The 17,021-nt window shown below is 45.3% G+C and overlaps 1 protein-coding gene across 2 annotated transcripts in view; it reads left to right on the top strand.

The window, feature by feature from the left end:
* Nucleotides 1-17,021, top strand: part of ABCC4 (ATP binding cassette subfamily C member 4) — a 234,138-nt gene that overhangs the window by 83,937 nt on the left and 133,180 nt on the right. For both annotated transcript variants that reach the window (XM_054719888.1, XM_008143997.3), the window contains 3 exons: nucleotides 5,477-5,578; nucleotides 8,109-8,198; nucleotides 9,489-9,680. In XM_054719888.1, coding sequence (XP_054575863.1) covers nucleotides 5,477-5,578; nucleotides 8,109-8,198; nucleotides 9,489-9,680 — 384 coding nt within the window. The remainder of the gene's footprint in view (nucleotides 1-5,476; nucleotides 5,579-8,108; nucleotides 8,199-9,488; nucleotides 9,681-17,021) is intronic.

Below are 17,021 nucleotides of genomic sequence, written 5' to 3'. Positions count from 1 at the left end.
AGTCTTGTCAGATAGCATTGCGCTATCCGGTAGGGGGAAGTTCTTGCCCTAAAAGCTGAGATGTTTTATGATTAAATTTCTATACTGTTAAAAAAAACCCACACAAAACAGCATTACCCATAAAACAGATGGGTCATAGAGGGTCAGTTCTGGCCCCTGTGTTTCTTTTTTCCTTCCCTGACAGGGGTTTCTAGCAACTTTGTTAAGGGATGGTCCGTGGGGTTCAATACAGTTTCTTTTACGTCGCTTCCTCGTTGAGTGTGCACTGTTACTTCCCCAGGTGGTGGCTTTGCATACATACTGTGTTCATGCTGCTGCATGTGCTGCCTGTGGCCCAGACACTCCTGAAGCCCTGTCACACCATCTCATTTAATCCCAGCGGTGTTGAAGGAGATGAGCAGTAGGGAACCCGCTTTACGGGTGAAATAGTGTGCCCATCCCCACATAGCTTGTAAGGAGGAGAACTAGGATTCTCCCCAGAACCCTAGTTTCTTAAGCCTTGTAACATTGCCTTCTTAGCATCTTCTGGCATGTGGATTGTTTCCTTAAGTGTTGTTGTAATCATTTAGTCTTCCTGCGGAGATCTCCAAAGGTTTCCTGTTTCTGTGGAATCAAAGTTTTCAACTGGCATCGGATGACTCCAATCTATAATAATAATCTATAATAATAAAAGCGTAATATGCTAATTAGACTGGCCAGCCAGACGATCTTCCGGATGAAGCCGGGGCTGTGAGGGAAGCCCAGGTCCCGGGTACCAGAGGGAAGCTGGAGCCAGTAGCAAGGGGAAGGAAGGCCTATTCTTGCAGGAATTTTGTGCATCGGGCCTCTAGTAGGATTATAAAAGATCTTGTCTTAACTTCAAAGCCCTGAACATCTTCAGCGGCTTCTGCAAGCCGTAAAATTTGTCTCTGAGGTTATATTGTTCCCAAAGTGGCTTAAGTTTTTGCCTACCAACCACTCTGAAGTCAGTCTTTTTGGCTCCATTTCCAGCGTCTGATACTTTGCCACATGACCTTTTCTGTGTATGCACTTCGTGGCTCAAATGGCAGTTTAATTTCAGCTTTTTCATCAGCGCGAGTGCTAGAGGAGAATCCACCCAGCACTGCTGGCTCCTTTACAAGCTGGAAGATTGTGACTTCTTTCTCCACTCAGACCTCTTTATGGAAAGTGCTCAATAGATTTACTTCCTCACTTCGTACATAGTTTTTCTTATCTTTTTCTTTTTAAAGTAGGAAATTTCTATTCTAGTGCACACACTGACTGTTGAATTTTATGTGATGGTCATACATTTACGCTAAAATGCGAATTTTATTCTGTGTAGATGAGATTTATAACACGTTACCTTTGCTTGTTGCATGTTAACTGCGTTAAGGCTGTAGCCATGTACTCAATGGATTGACTCACTTGAACCAACTATATAGTCTGTTCATTCCTCCAGTAGATACTGTGATATGCTGACTCTGTGTGAGGCTCGGCATTAGGTGGAATTGAGACTGTGGTTGTCAACTGTGTGATATTATAGTCTCTACCCTCTTCCAGATTTAAAGTCCCTCTGGGGATTCCGAGGTAGGGAGGGCAGTGACAGTGGCTGGGTGTGGGGTGTGGGGTGGGGGTGCATTCTGAAATGCTTTCTAGGAGGGTTAGTATTTGAGATGGACTCAGAAGGGTGGGTAGGATCAAGGCTGAGGCCACTTTGGGAGCATGGACTTAGGTGGGGATGGGGTCCCTAAAAGGTTTTAAGCATGTTGAACTTTCTCAGAGGAGTCTTAAGGAGGTCAGTAGGGAGTGGTGTTGGAGAGTGCTGGGGAAGGAATCAGCAGATGTAGGGAGAGGGCAAAAGAAGTTATGCCAGTATTTTCAATGATTAATAGTGAGTGAGATCCTGGAATTAATGCTGTTTCCAGAGGAATGGAGGGTTGGAGAGAGTGGTGGATTGTGGTAGAACAGGTAAGAGTTGGTAGTCGGTTGACTAGGGAAGGGGAGGTGTGCAGAGAGAAGTCAGGCAGTGGGTCTAAAGCCTGCAGCGGTGTCCTCAGACCACAGTGTCCATCCGGCCTTCCTGCCTAGACATGGGCTTGGGCAGGTAGGAAAAGCCAGGTCTTGAGTAGGTTCTCAGCGGGTCTGGGTGGGTGGGTGAATGAAGGACTGAATGAGCAGATCGTGCCTCATGCTTGCTGGGCCTTCGAGAGGAATGCAGAGGTTCATATTTTCCTTTTCCTACAGAGACACTTTCATTTCCAGTGTTTACCAGCTGTTCTTTTGAAGTAGGGCATCGCATTGGGAGCTTTTCGGAATCACAGACAAAAATATTAAGGGTGTTTACAATTTTTAGCAGGTGACTTCTTTATGTGCTGTTTTGTCTTTCACGTGCTAATTTCAGTGGCCTCCTATACCGGTTGGGATTAGGTTTGCCTATGGGTTCTAGAACACCCATGTTAAAGCTGCTTACACAGGGGACTTTCCTTTCCGCTCAGGCAAACATCCTTGTAAGGTTCTGTATTCGTTTCCTGGGGCTGCAGGAGCAAAGTACCACAGCCTTGGGTGGCTTAAAACAGCAAAAATTCATTGTTTCAGAGTTCTGGAGGCTCGACGTCTGAAATCAAGGTGTCAGCCGGGTCACAATCCCTCTAAAGCATGTGTGGGAATATTTTTTTTTCTGCCAAGGGCGATTCGGATATTTATAGCATCATTCGCAGGCCATATAAAATTATCAACTTAAAAATTAGCCTGCTATATTTGCTCAAACATTTAATTAACTCACCCCTCATGCCTTGGCAGGGCCAGACCAAATGATTTCGTGGGCTTTATATGTCCCGCGGGCCGGATGTTCCTCAACCCTGCTCTAAAGTGTAGGAGGGAATCCTTCCTTGCCTTTCCCAGCTTCTGGTGGTTGCCGGCAAACCCTTGGTGCTCCCTGGCTTGTAACACGTCATTCCAGTCTCTCTCATGTGGCTGTTCTCTGCCTGTGCGTTTGCCTCTGCATTTCTCTTCCCTTTTTATAAGGATCCCAGTCATATGGGTTTGGGGGTCCCACCATACTCCAGCATGACCACCCCTTAATGAATTACTTCTGTAATCACCCTCTAACTTCAACATAACTTTTGTGGAGGACAGAATTCACTCCATGACAAGTCCCTGGCTAGTAGGATCCTTTATGGTACCAGGGACGCAGACTCTTTCTTGTTACTCCCCTGCGTGGGGACTTGAGCAAGCTGACTGCCGCCCCCAAGTCCCAGGCTGTGGGGCAGAGAAAGGTTGCTGGACGTGTTCACTCCACTGGTCTGCGTTTAGTCCCAGGGCTACCTTATCTGCATGGGAGGCTGGGGAGAGAGGTCCTTCTCTAGACTGCCACGTGCAGCTGGAAATTGGGGTGTTGTTACCACAGAAGCCTGAGAGCAGGTTTTGAGGACAGTCAGCAGTCTGCCATAGGTTCTGAGATATTTTGGGGGGTGGAAGGTGGTGGTGGTGGTCTCAGCTTATTCAGTTCCTGCACCAGTGTAGCTTTTCTCATTATGTCTAGCACTAGAGGCCCGGTGCATGAAATTCGTGCATGGGGCGGGGGTGTGTGTGTGTGTGTCCCTCAGCCTGACCTGCACTCTCTCCAATCTGGGAGCCCTCAGGGGATGTCCTACTGATGGCTTAGGCCCACTCCCCATGGTTCTCTGCTCTCTACAGGGCCTGTCTTCTCCACACTGTGGCGAAAGCCAAGCAGGCTGTGCTGGGAGCTGCCTCCTCCCTATGGTCAGTCTTCAGGGAGGCAACGAGGTTAATTTGCATACTCACTCCTGATTGGCTGGTGGGCATCATGAAGTGATGCATATTTCTCTTTTATTAGTGTAGATTTGCACAGCAAGAGGAAGTGCTCCTCTGTGTCGTTATGTTAGATTTGCAGTGGTTATCAGGACTGTTTTATTCAGCTACCCAGTATTGAATAGTCCCTAACTACCCTGGAAAATAGCAAGAGGTGGAAGACATGGCCATTCCTGCTGCTGAGGAGAGGGCACTTACTAAGGAGAAAAGACGAGTGATTGTGAAAAGGTGCTCATGAAATATTTTTTAAAAGATAGATACTTAGTTTGTTTTACTTTTAAAACAGTGATGGTTAATGACAAGTGGTGATATATTGATTTGATACACACGAGGAGCAAGCAGTATGCACTTGAGTGTCCGCCAAGTTCAAGGTCGCAACAGCTAAGCAGCACAGTCGGGGCTTTCATTCATGGTTTCAGTCTTTGGTCGTGTATTCCCAGCCTGTGTTCCCAGCCTGTGCTCCGGCGCCAGCCCGATCCCCTAAAGGCCTGGAATGGCCTTTGTCTCTGTGTTCCTGGCACGTCGAATGGTGCTTGGCACAGGGTGTGATTCAGTAAATATTTATGGAATCATTTCCTACCAACTCTTGTGTTTATTGTTAGTAATGCAAAAGTAAAGCAATAAAAATGCCCAGGTTATAAATGTGTTCAGGTTTGTAACAACAATATTATCTCTTCAGGGTTATTAGTACACTTGTTGAGAAAGTTACCAAGATAACCTGGAGGTCATGAATTCTAATATACAGTATATTGCTGATACATCTTACCTAATAATAGACAAACATGTAAATTGACCATACCTCCACTACGCCCACAGCCAATCAGGAGTGAGTATGCAAATTAATCTGACAAAGATGGAGGGTTAATTTGCATATGCAGGCGCAGAGTGGCTGGGCAGGGTGGGTCGCCTGCTATGACAGGGAGGGGGAGGGCGGAGGGAGCTATAGGAGCTGTGTGAGGACTTGCCGGGAGCAAGGACTTGCTGGCTCCTGGGCAGCCTGGGAGCAGGGACTTGGTGGCTCCTGGTCAGCCCGGGAACGGGGACTTATTGGCTCCTGGGTGGCCGGGAGTGAAGCCAGGGGAAGGAAGGCCTATTCTTGCTCGAATATCGTGCAACAGGCCTCTAGTAATTTATATTACATTATATGCAACAATAATAATATGTAATATTATTATATTTAATACTGTACTACAAATACAGTTTACAGTATACTATATAATTATATGTGCTAAAAATATAAATATATGAAACTTATACCAAAATATATAATTAACCCTTGAACAATATGGAGGTTAGAGGCGCCGACCCCCTCGCACAGTCGAAAACCTGTGTGTAACTTTTGACTCCCTTAAACTTAACTACTAATAGCCTGCTGTTGATTGGCAGACATAACGAAAACTATGAGAAAATAAATACTACCTTTACAGTACATACTTACTGGAAAAATCCATGGGCCCTCACAGTTCAAACCTGAGTTGTTCAAGGTTCAACTGGACAATACATTATAGGATATGTTCTGATGTGAACTAACACTTTAAGTGCATTTGGTAAAATGACATGTACCCTGTGTAAAGTTTTGGTATTTCAAATTCCAGGAAAGCAGTTATTTTTGTTTGTGATTTTGTTCCTGCAGTTTTAACAATCTGTATTTTTCCCTTTTCTGTAGAACTTTCTGTTGCTTGATGAAGTAACACAGTGCGACTATCAGCTACCATCAGACGGTAAAACGATAGTGCATGTGCAAGATTTTACTGCTTTTTGGGATAAGGTAACAAATCCTTTATTACGAGGTCGTGGCTGGTAAAAGACAACTGGTGACTTAGATGTAGTAGAGAATTTTGGGATTATGCAGATGGTACCAGATGTGATTGCTCATTTCCTGAAAGTATGTTATAAAAATTCTTAAAATCAGGAACAAGGTTTGCATTGAACGGAGACGAAGTATAAAATCAGCCTAAGGCATTTGACACGTTGCTCTTTGTCTCCTTTTTAAGAGAACTTTCAAGGTATTAGCACATTTTGAACTTAAAATATGTAAGTTTGTAATGTTCGAATTTACAGGATTAGAGTGTCCATTTTTAACCTTGATTGTTAGCAGACCATGTTATGACATGTTGGATGAAGCCACGATTTGGATCTTTGTTGTGGGGTAGACAGGGGGGCTCCCCTAGGCTAAGCATCTGGATGGTGCCGGCTACTTTGGTGGCAGCGAGAGCAGGGCGGAGGCAGCAGGCGGGCGCGGTAAGCTCAGTGAGTCCCAGTCTAAGGGTTTCACTGGGGGGCAAGCTGACAGGTTGAGCTGGCAGGATCACCAGGATTTCCCCAGTGCTTGGTTTATACAGGACATCTAGGCAAATGGGGAAAGAAAAACAAGCCCGGGGCCACGCTCAAGAAGTTCTCAAAACTTGCACACTCAGTTTCAAAAAGCTGAAATGCTTTTCTCCCTGGTTGCGTGGTCCCCTGTGCACATCCTTCTGGATTAGTCAGGAAAACAGAGCCCACACCACAGGAGAGGGAATTTCAGGCATGGAATTAGTTACATAGGTGGCAGGGGAGGTGACCCAGAGATGAGCAACCGCAAGAAGCGAAACCAAACTCCATCGCTGGGGCTATAGGAACTCAGGGAGGAGGTGACATTGACCAGAGGGTCATCAGTTTTGAGCAGAACCCACAGACGTAGGGACTACAATGTGAAGGGCTGTGGTACTGGTGCTGGCCCTGCGGAGATGAGGTGACTGTCGTGGTAAGGGTGCTGGAAGCAGGTGGACGTCCCAGCTTCTCTCGCTCCTGCCTCCTGGCTTTGGACTGTGCTCTCCAAGGGCTGAGCTGGAGTTGATGGCAGTTCTCAGGAAGCTGGCAGCCCGATCATAGAAATGGAGCCCGGAGCAAACAGGTGCCCGAGCGGCCGGCACTCCTTCCCACCCCCATGCCGGCTCTCCCTTCTCCAGTGGTCAGGGGCCCAGACTCCATAGACTGTGTTTTCGTGCCTGTGCCACCTGCCTCGTGGTCACCTGCTTTTAATTTAGTGTCCGCCATTTCCAGCAAAATAAATCCCTAATACATAAAACCACCTCATTGCACTTTGCACATGGAAGCTCACACAGGCTGCCTCACCTAACCTGCCCTGCCTTAATACAGTAGATTTACCTCCTGCTGTGTATTCCTCACCATAATACATTGTTAAGCATTTATAGGGAGCACCATTAACACTCATTATAGAGATGTACTCTATTGAATGCATTGAGGTAGCTAATATCCCCTTTCTATGATCCATGACCAAAATTTCTTTTGTACCAAACTATGCTACATTGTGAAATGAGCTATTCTGTTCTTTCAAGAACCTTAACATGTTATGTTCTCAGACTTTTTTGCATCTTGCATTGTAGTACAGATCACCCTGTTCTATTGTGTTGGCATTGCCTGTGAATGGATTATGCCCCCTGCTAGGAGGTAGTTAGGGAGTGTAACAAATGAAAGCACCCCTGGGTGGGGGATGGACTCAGACATTGGGGAGTTTGGAGAGAAGCTGAGGTAAGATGAAGCACACGTAGGAGAAAGACTAACCAGTTCCACTAGACCAGTGGTTGGCAAACTGCGGCTCGTGAGCCACATGCGGCTCTTTGGCCCCTTGAGTTTTTAGCAAAGGCCAGCTTAGGAGTACCCTAATTAAGTTAATAACAATGTACCTACCTATATAGTTGTAAGTTTAAAAAATTTGGCTCTCAAAAGAAATTTCAGTCGTTGTACTGTTGATATTTGGCTCTGTTGACTAATGAGTTTGCCGACCACTGCACTAGACAACCCGACAGGTAGGTGAGGGAAGGTCCCCCCGACTGGCATTTTATTCATGAAATGAATGGACTTGGTCTTCATCAAATGAGGATGGAGAGATTAGTGACGATTTCAAATTGTTTATTAGTGAAGTACAGGCATGCCGTGTACTTATGCTGCCACCTTGTGGAGATGAATGAAATAAGAGTAAAACCAAGGGTTATGACAACTTGTAAATGATGAAAACCTCTCACACTGAATGTTGAAGTATATTCTTTTTAATAAGATAGTGCGCATCAAGAAGTTTTCATTTGGAGAAGGTGCTTTGTCTTTTCTACTTACATCCTGTGTCCAGAGCAGTGTCCCTAAGGAGCTATGTTAAAAGAAGAGGCCTTCCTAAAGGCATTAGGAAGGAGAAAGATGTGGGTTATCTGCACGTATCAATGACTATTATACTATTTCCTCAACTATTTGATGTGTCTTACTTTATTGAAATGGACACTTTTTTTGTAAACTTCCGTTTGTAGGTATCAGAAACCCCAACCCTAAAAGACCTTTCCTTCACTGTCAGACCCGGTGAATTGTTAGCTGTGGTTGGACCTGTGGGAGCAGGAAAGGTGAGTTGTAATGTCTTTGGGCAGCTCGATGCAATGCCACATCCCATCTTAAAATCTCAGGGTGGAGCCCAAAGCCATCTGTAACACAAGTGTGAGTTGGGTATACCTAGAGTGGCCTTTCTCAAAGTGTGTTCCGTGGAATGTTCATTTTTGCAAGAAGGTTGCATGGACCAATAAATCTGGACACAGCACATTATGTTTTTCTCCTTGGCCATTCAAGTGGCACAGTTGGGAACTGCCTGTCTGGAAGTTGGCCACCTCGGTGAAGGAAATTACTTAAGTGACAGCTGTTCAGGCTGGAATGATTGAGAAAATGGGACCTCTTTTTGTCAGGGCAGACCTTACAGAAGTCGCGTCTGTATGCTGTTGAAGGAAATGTGCGTGTATACTTAGTCTTGTGTGTTCTGAAACAACAACATACAGAAATCTAAACATAGGCTGTATAAAAAAGACAGGGGGGTTATTTCTCTTATGATGGGTTTTTGTTCTTCAGAAACATGACTCTCTTCAGAGTTCTTTAAATAATCTTTTCTGGTGCATTGCATGTATTAGGTACACATAGCTTTGCAGGAACAAGTCTTTGTGAAGTAAAGGCTACCTGGTTGCTGGGACAACTGCAGTAAACACTAGGCCTATGATGTACACTGAGTGGCCAGATTATTGTGATCTCTGAATGCATAATAATCTGGCCACTAAGTGATATATGTGTGTGTGTGTGTGTGTGTGTGTGTGTGTGTGTGTGTGTGTATTAGAGGCCCAGTGCATGAATTCGTGCATGGGTGGGGTCTGGCCAGCCTGGTCAGGGGGAGGGGACATGGGCGTTTGGCCCAGCCTGCCTGCTGGTCAAACTCCTGGTGGAGGGGACAATTTGTATATTAGCCGTTTATAATATAGGATATACACTGAGTGGCCAGATTATTATGCATTCAGAGATCATAATAATCTGGCCACTCAGTGTATATCATACCAGGTCACTCTGTTAGTTAAGAAAGTTAAACATCCTTAATTAGTCTTGGTTGAGAGTAGAGCATTTCATTTGGGGGAAAAGTTTTGGGCAGAGCGAGCTTGTTCTACTCTTATTTTATTAATAGCACGTATCAGCCATTAATTTATACGGACCAATAGTGGTATTTAACATTTTTTCATTGCAGCTTCCAGGGTTTTACTTTGTCCTGTTTTCACTATCAGGGCTGTAAGGTTGATGAAACCCCAGGGCAGGGGGGAGGCTGTCCTGCAGCAGCTTGTCTGTCTGAGTGTTGCCTGTAACGCTTTGTTTGCCATCTCTTTCAGTCTTCGCTGTTAGCTGCTGTGCTGCGGGAACTGCCCCCGAGCCAGGGGCTGGTCACTGTGAATGGAAAGGTCGCATATGTTGCTCAGCAGCCCTGGGTGTTTCCAGGAACTGTGAGGAGTAATATTTTATTTGGGAAGAAATATGAAAAGGAACGATATGAAAAAGTAGTAAAGGCTTGTGCTTTGAAAAAGGTGAGTCGTGACACTTGAGCCGCATCTACGTTGAATTCCAAATAATAATACTAGTGTTGGTTTAATCTACAAGTTTTGGTTTTTCATACGAAAGATATTTGAATGCTCTTTAATACTTTTAGCTGGTCTTCAGGGTAAAGACATATGCACATATGCTACTATCTTAGTCCTGGTCTGATAATGACATTCACAGAATGCTTTTTTTCCTTTGGTTTTGTGAAGTTTTATTCACTTTTAATATTTTTTAAGTGGACACGTGTAAAATTTGCAGAAGTAGAGGGAATCGTGTAAGAATCCTCCTGTTCCCATTCCCTGGCTTCCGTCACGGTCAGCTGGCCACCAGTCTTGTTTCATCTCTACTGCTAGCCCCATCCCAACCCAAATCATCTGTAGCAGACCCTCCACCTCATATTAGTTCAGCTGTAAACATAGGGTGTCCCCCCAAAAAATGCATACACACACATTGAATAATTATAAAGACAATGTTTATTAAAATACATTTCATTTTCAAAATTGAGCTATGAGCTGCTAAAGTGTGCATACATTGTTTTGGGACGCCTGCATTTCATTAGTTATCTCTAAAATATAAGAGAGCCTTTGGAAAAACAGCATCACGTTATCACACCAAAAAAAAGTGGCTCGCATTCATAAGTATCATCAATGTTCTACTCAGTATTTGCATTTTCTTATCTCAGTGAGAAATCTTGTTAAACGTTGGTCTGAACCAGATTCCACATAGGGTCTGCCCCAGACTGTACTTGGGGTTGTCCCTATGTGCCCCTTTGCACTTGGTTGATTCCTCTCCTAGGTCCCATTCATTCTATAGGTTTTCCTCTTCGCTTCGTTAAAGAAAGCAGAAGGATTTAAAATTTCCTTTTAATACTGCATCATTTCACTGGGGGAGAGATTGTTTTCAGAAATGACATTGAGCTTCACAGCAAAGGGCAGAATGAAATGTATAATAATTGTACATTGAGATTTAAATAAAATTAGTGATCGAATGATGAAAACTGAACTTACCTGACAGGAGAATATAATTTAGCAAAAGGACAAAGAAAGATTCTGATAAATACCATCTAACTCGCTTTGGGCTATAAAAAATCAGTGAATAGTAGTTTTCAAGGGCTCTCCCGGGGTCTGCTCTGTGCTCTCTGGACACCCGGCTGTTCTTTTATGCTGTGAGGAAAGGCAGGGACGGGTGGTCCAAGGTCCAGCATGGAAGGCCCCCAACGGGCTTCGTGAGGAAATAGTAATTTTGCTTGAACAATGGCTTGAACTTCACAGATTGTATCAGGTGAGTAGCATTTTATGACAATGTGGCTGAAACGTAATTGCGTGCTTCATTGGCTTTTATGTCCTTTCCCTGGGTTATTGTTAGTAAGCGATTATGTTGTGTTTAGAAGTGACATCAAGTTAGCATCATGAGCTAGACTTTTATTAAACAGTATATAGCCTGTATAAGAAAAAAGGAAAAACAAATGTAAAGCAGTAATAATAATAGCTCCCATTTGTTGAGTCCACATACTAATCATTTCTGTCTCTCCCATGTGTACACACAGGTGTATGAGTCCTTAAGAGTATTTAATATGTTACCTGTGTCTTTGATGTTCCCACCCTCATTTTACAGTTGGTAACCCTGCGGCTTAGAGAGATGAAACGACTCACCTAACCATTTGCAGCGCAGGTTCAGGTCCGTTTCTGCATGACCGGGTTCTGTGCTTTCCCACAGAGCCTCGCTGCCTCCTCATTGGGAAAGTGTGTGAGGAAGAACTATTTTAGAATTGGGTGGTTGATGAAGGTGGGATGTGGAATAAACAGACCTTGGACATTTTCTCTTTACCTCAGTCAAGTTCAATTCCTGATGCCCAGACTCGTAGGTCAGTGTCTGGCTCTTTCTTTGCAGGACCTTGCCTTTCTGGTCATAGGTTAGGCCATCTTTCTGCACCCTTCCCCCCAATGTTTGAGCATCTTTGGAGAAGACCATGTGTTAGGACAGTGGCTATCATTCACCATTTTTTTCTAGGGGCCATGCCTTTGTTACAGCCACAAGGGATGGAGCAATGGGGTAGACACCCTCAGGGTGGCTGTGTGGCACACAGACTTTGGTGGGAAGGCGGCCCCTGCAGGGGTGGGCTGCGCAGTGATTCTTCTGTACGTCAGGCGACGCACAAAGGTTGAGCGTTGACCTATGAACCAGGAGGTTACAGGTTCGCTTCGCGGTCAGGGCACATGCCCAGGTTGCGGGCTCATTCGTCACTGTGGGGTGTGCAGGAGGCAGCCGATCAGTCGTTCTTTCTCATCATTGATGTTTTTAACTCTCCCTTTCCTTTCCTCTCTGAAATCAATAATAAAAATACTTTTATTAAAAAAGCATGAGTACAAAAGGGATACATGAGGCTAATGTAAGTATGGAGACTAAGTTTATCGATACTTAGTTATTGAGCTATTTTAGTGTTGCCTTCATTTCAAATACATTTTTCTGTAACCACTGGGGGCAGCATGTTGGGAAAGAAAGAGCAAAAGTCTATGAATTGAGATGAGCTTGGATCAGATTTCAGCTGTTCCATTTAACACCTGACAGTCCTCAGCCCAATTAGGCACCTCACTTTGTCTCAGTTTCCTTGTCTATGAAATGGGGCTTAATACAGTTGCCCCTCAGGATCGGGGAGGGGCGGGGGATTGGTTCCAGGACCCCCCAGCTGAAATAAAACTCCACGATGCTCAAGTCCCACAAATATAAAATGGCGGGGAACACTGAGTACAGTTGGCCCTCCGCATCCGTGGATTCTCGGCCATGTTTGAAAAATTCTGTTTCCCATCCAGGATTGGTTCAGTCTGCAGATATGAAACCCACAGATATGGAGGCCCGACTGTCCGTGCTGTGTGTGCAGCTTGTGAGGATTAGAGATAGTCAATATACAGCATCCAGAACAGTGCTTGGCCCCTAGACCTTAACGTCCAGGAGCTGACTAATGGGGAGAGAAGCCGTATACATGCATACAAAATATGAAGCAGAATAAGATGGGTCCTTCGCGAGAAATTAGACAAAGTCTTAGGAACCCAGTAGACAGTGAGATGACTTTCTCACTGGGGAAACGCAGGGATGGTTTCGTGGAAGAGAGTTTGAGCTGGGCCTGGAAAGATGAGAAGGGCAATTCCCGATGGAGGACAGGCTATGAACAAAGGCTCAGTGGACCCATCGACGCCTGCTGTTTGACCTGGAGCCCGCTCCCAAGGCCAGGCACCCGCTCGGGCCTCATAACCGTCCCAGCGGTCTGCTCAGTGATATTTCTCCTGTAAGTTTCTACCGTTACTAAAAGGCACCGGACGAGTTTTTGATCCTATGGTATCAAACCACCGTAGCTGTTTTCTATTTATTTTTTCTGGTTTGTACGTCTGATTTTCAGTGAAAATCGCTGTAAATGAAATAATTTGTTAAATTAATCTAGGAAAACTTCCCTGTCATTGGGAGGAATCGTAATATATGGTCAACTACAGCTTTTTCCTCTAACCCAGCGGTTTTCAACCTTTTTTCATCTCACGGCACACATAAAGTAATCGATACAATTCTGCGGCACACCAAAAAACATACTATATTTTTTGCCAATCTGACAAAAAAAATAGGTGTAATTTTGATTCATGCACTCTGGATGCTGTGTTATATTGGCTCTTGTCAATATAGCTATGTTATATTGGCTCTTGTCATTTTCTTAATTTTTTATTTGATGGGCTAAGGGAAAAGAGGTCAGTGCCTCTTACCAACTAGTCAGATATTGAATGTTTTAAAAATTCTTGTGGCACACCAGTTGAAAACCGCTGCTCTTACCAAATCATCTAGTCCATCATGGCTAGGAAATTTGTTTGACTCGTGTGTTCCTTCAAATCCTTTGAAATGTTTTTCCCATCTGAGGCTTGTCTATAAAATAGTTTGCAGTGTCAGCAAACACACTCGAAGTGCTTCTACCAGGCTCGGTGAGAGCCCATTTCTTAGGTCCTAACTGTGGTAAATCAAAAGAGTGGGTTTTAAGAGCTCTTTCTAGAAAAAGGCTGCGATTGCTGTGCTACATCCTGGTGCTATTCAGGAAAGCAGAACAGTGTGAAATCAAGGCATGAAAACGAAGAACACTTTGCAAGGGTTGTCAACAGTGAAACAGGCCAAGTAAACTGTGGTGTGTGTGTGTTTTCCCAGAAGGCCGGGACCCTGTCTTAAAGTGGCTCATTGTTTTTTTATGAAAAGCAGAGCAAGAGATGGTACTAACCTCTTAGCTCAACAAGGAAATAATATGAAATGATAATGAATTTTCACGATCGAGCCATTGCCCTCTTGCCTTTGATGTAGTCCAAGTGAGCGCTGAGTGTGCAGGTGTGTCTGTGGGCTGTCGGGGAAGGGGTTATGACGCTGACACTCTTTTTCTCTTCTCTTGGTGGTGTGCTTTGCATATTACGACTCCACGGAATGGGAATGGGAATGAGTTCCCACTGTTGGTTTGATATGTGTCCGTTACCAATAGCGAAAATGAACTCCTGCATCTTTTTCCATTTGTAGAGGCTGTGTGTACACTTACTCTCGATGCTCACAGCATCCTTAGTTTAGCAATTCTGGTTTCTGCAGCACATTCTGTAGGCGAGGACGTGAGACTTAGGGGGGAAAAGGACTTGTTTATCATGGAGATCCCAATGTGCCACGTACTTACTCCCCCAAATTGTCCGAAGTGGAGACAAAGGCATGAAGGCTGCACTTGCGGAAAGGCGCTGCTGTGTCCAGGTCTGTGCCTGAGAGGTTGAGTGGAGAACTAATAAACTCCCCCCAGACTTGGCTTGTTGATGCCACGGTCTGTCTAGTGATAGTTATGGGTAATCTAATGAACATTTTCTAATATTTCGGGGGCCAGATGCGGCGGGGGCCAGATGCACGGGGATCTCCCTTTTCCGTGTCCAGCACGGAAAGAGAGATGAACGAACCCGTTCTAAGTGGAGGCGGCTAGGGATTGAGAAATAAAAGAAAGCAAGACGCAGAAATCCTACCTAATAATAGACAAATATGCAAATTGACCGTACCTTCGCTATGCCCACGATTGGCCAGGAGGCGCGGGGCGGGGGCGGGACTCGGGGTGGTCGGGGTAGCCGATTGGGCCAGCAGGACACTGAGCTCGCGTCGCCAGTGGCGGCCTCTGGGGCAGCGAGCTCACGTCCCACCGCGGACCATCAAAAGCGGGGGAGCTGGGTGCCTGTCTGCTCCGGCACCAGGCCTTTCAGAAGCCTTCGCCGCGCTGGAGGCTTCTGAAAGGCCTGGTGCACCATCGATCAAAAGCAAAAGCGTGGGAGCTGGGTGCCTGTCCGCTCAGGCCTGGTGCACCAGCGGACAGGCACCCAGCTCCCCCGTGATCGAAAGCGAAAGCGTGTAGGGGACCCTACACGTGCATGATTCAATCATGCACTGGGCCTCTAGTAGATTTATAAAGCTGGGAGCCAGGTGGGATGCCATTCTCTCTGATGGAGAGGCAGGACGACGATGGCGGAGCCCACCAGCACATTTATTTTATATCATCAAATACCAGGAAGTAACACCAAAACTTAGGATAAAAGGAGCTTATTTGCATTCTTAAGTAGGCCAGAGCATTCCTGAGGTTGACTGGATTTACATATCTAGACCCGCCCCTGCCGACACCTGGGCTGATAGGAAGGCCAAGCGGACAGCACTGTCCGCCTTCTTGGGGAAATGTGTATCCCAGACGCGGCTCTGCCAGTCGCCTCGGACTCAGCTGACAACAATTTAAAGAAATGCCCATGTGCCTTCCCAGGCGGCTCTCTACAAATATAATATGTAATTTAGATCTGATTGTTATCCTGTCATTTTGAGGATGTTCTTTTCATCTTTTTTTTTTCCCTAGGTAATATGGTTTGTCCATTTTTTAAATACTACTGAAATATAACTTTTGATAGGTTCCCCAGATTCTCAAATCAAAACTTCTTGTTTTTCTTAGCTTTGAATTTTTCCTGTTTTGCTTGGAACAAGTATCTACTTAGTCCAAATGATCTGCTTACTGTTCCTGGAACATACTTTGTTTTTTTTTTCTGCCGAGACTGCTCTTTCTGCTTTTATTTCTTGTACAGATCTTGTCTGTCACTCTCTCACTGTGCCTTAAATATCACTGTGAAGACACGGGTCAGGTGCCATCCTTTCTCTGAAAGTGGGACGCTGAGACCGAGAGCAGCGAGATGGCCAGTTAAGACACACTTGCTTCTCGATAACATAAGTCCTGTGCCTCTGCAAGCCACGTGTGTGCTCCGGCTCTCACATGTGGATCTCCAGCGCAGATGCCAGCGCTTGCATATTCAGCCGCAGCCTGTCATCACCAATGGGTATCTCAGCTTTCCCATAACCGAAATCTTTATCCCCTAAACCCGCCTTCCTGTTCTTCCTCTTCCTCTTTCCTTCAATTCTTTATTTTGCAACCTATACCCATTCCACCAGCATATCTTAGAGGCTCTGCCTTTGAAATTTGTTCAGAACATGGCAATTTCTCTTCATTTTCACTGTTCCCACTTTGGTCCCTGCCCCTGTCATCTCTCACCTAGATTATTGCAGTAGCCTCAACCTGTATCATGCCTTTTCCCTGCCCCTTTACTGGCAGTCTGTTTCCCACAAAGAGGCACGAGTGATTTTTTTAAAAACCTAATAAAGCCTTGGCCAGTTGGTTGAGCGCCAGGCCATCCACCAAGAGGTGGCCAGTTTGATTCCCTGTCAGAGCACATGCCTGGGTTGTGGGTTTGATCCTGGGCAGGAGGCAGAAACATCAATGTGAGAGTGGAACATCCATTGGCTGCCTCCTCCCCTGGAGGCTTCCCTTTCCAAAAAAAAAAAAAAAAAAAAGAATAAAAATATATTAAAAAACAAACATAACCTAACACAAATCATGTCAGTCCTTCCCCATACTCCCTTCCCATTTCACTTGGAGTGAAATCATGCCCACCCCTCGCGTGCTTATGTCTCTGTGCCCACTCCCCCCTCCCCCCGCCCCCCCGCCAATTCTTTACTTACTCTGCTCCTGGCCTCTTTGCTAGTCTCTGAACACCTTGCATGTGCATCTGCCCCATGCCTTTGCACTCGCTCATTTCTCCACATGGAATACATTTTGTCCAGATCCGTGCAGGCTCGTTCTGCCCTCTGATAGGTATCTACCTACCCTTCTGATCAGAGCCCTCCCAACCTCATCCAAGATCACTTTCCCTCCTTCACTCTCTGTCCCTTTCAGCAGAGTACCCTTTTTCTTCTTAGTACTCAGTACTTGCACTCGTGTTAATTGTTGATGTTGTCAGTTTCTCAGTTTGGAAACGAGA

This window comes from Eptesicus fuscus, chromosome 8, assembly GCF_027574615.1.
Source record: "Eptesicus fuscus isolate TK198812 chromosome 8, DD_ASM_mEF_20220401, whole genome shotgun sequence".
In the NCBI taxonomy this organism is placed as follows: domain Eukaryota; kingdom Metazoa; phylum Chordata; class Mammalia; order Chiroptera; family Vespertilionidae; genus Eptesicus; species Eptesicus fuscus.
Note: the sequence above shows the minus strand (reverse complement) of the source record. Positions and strands in the feature narration are given on the sequence as shown.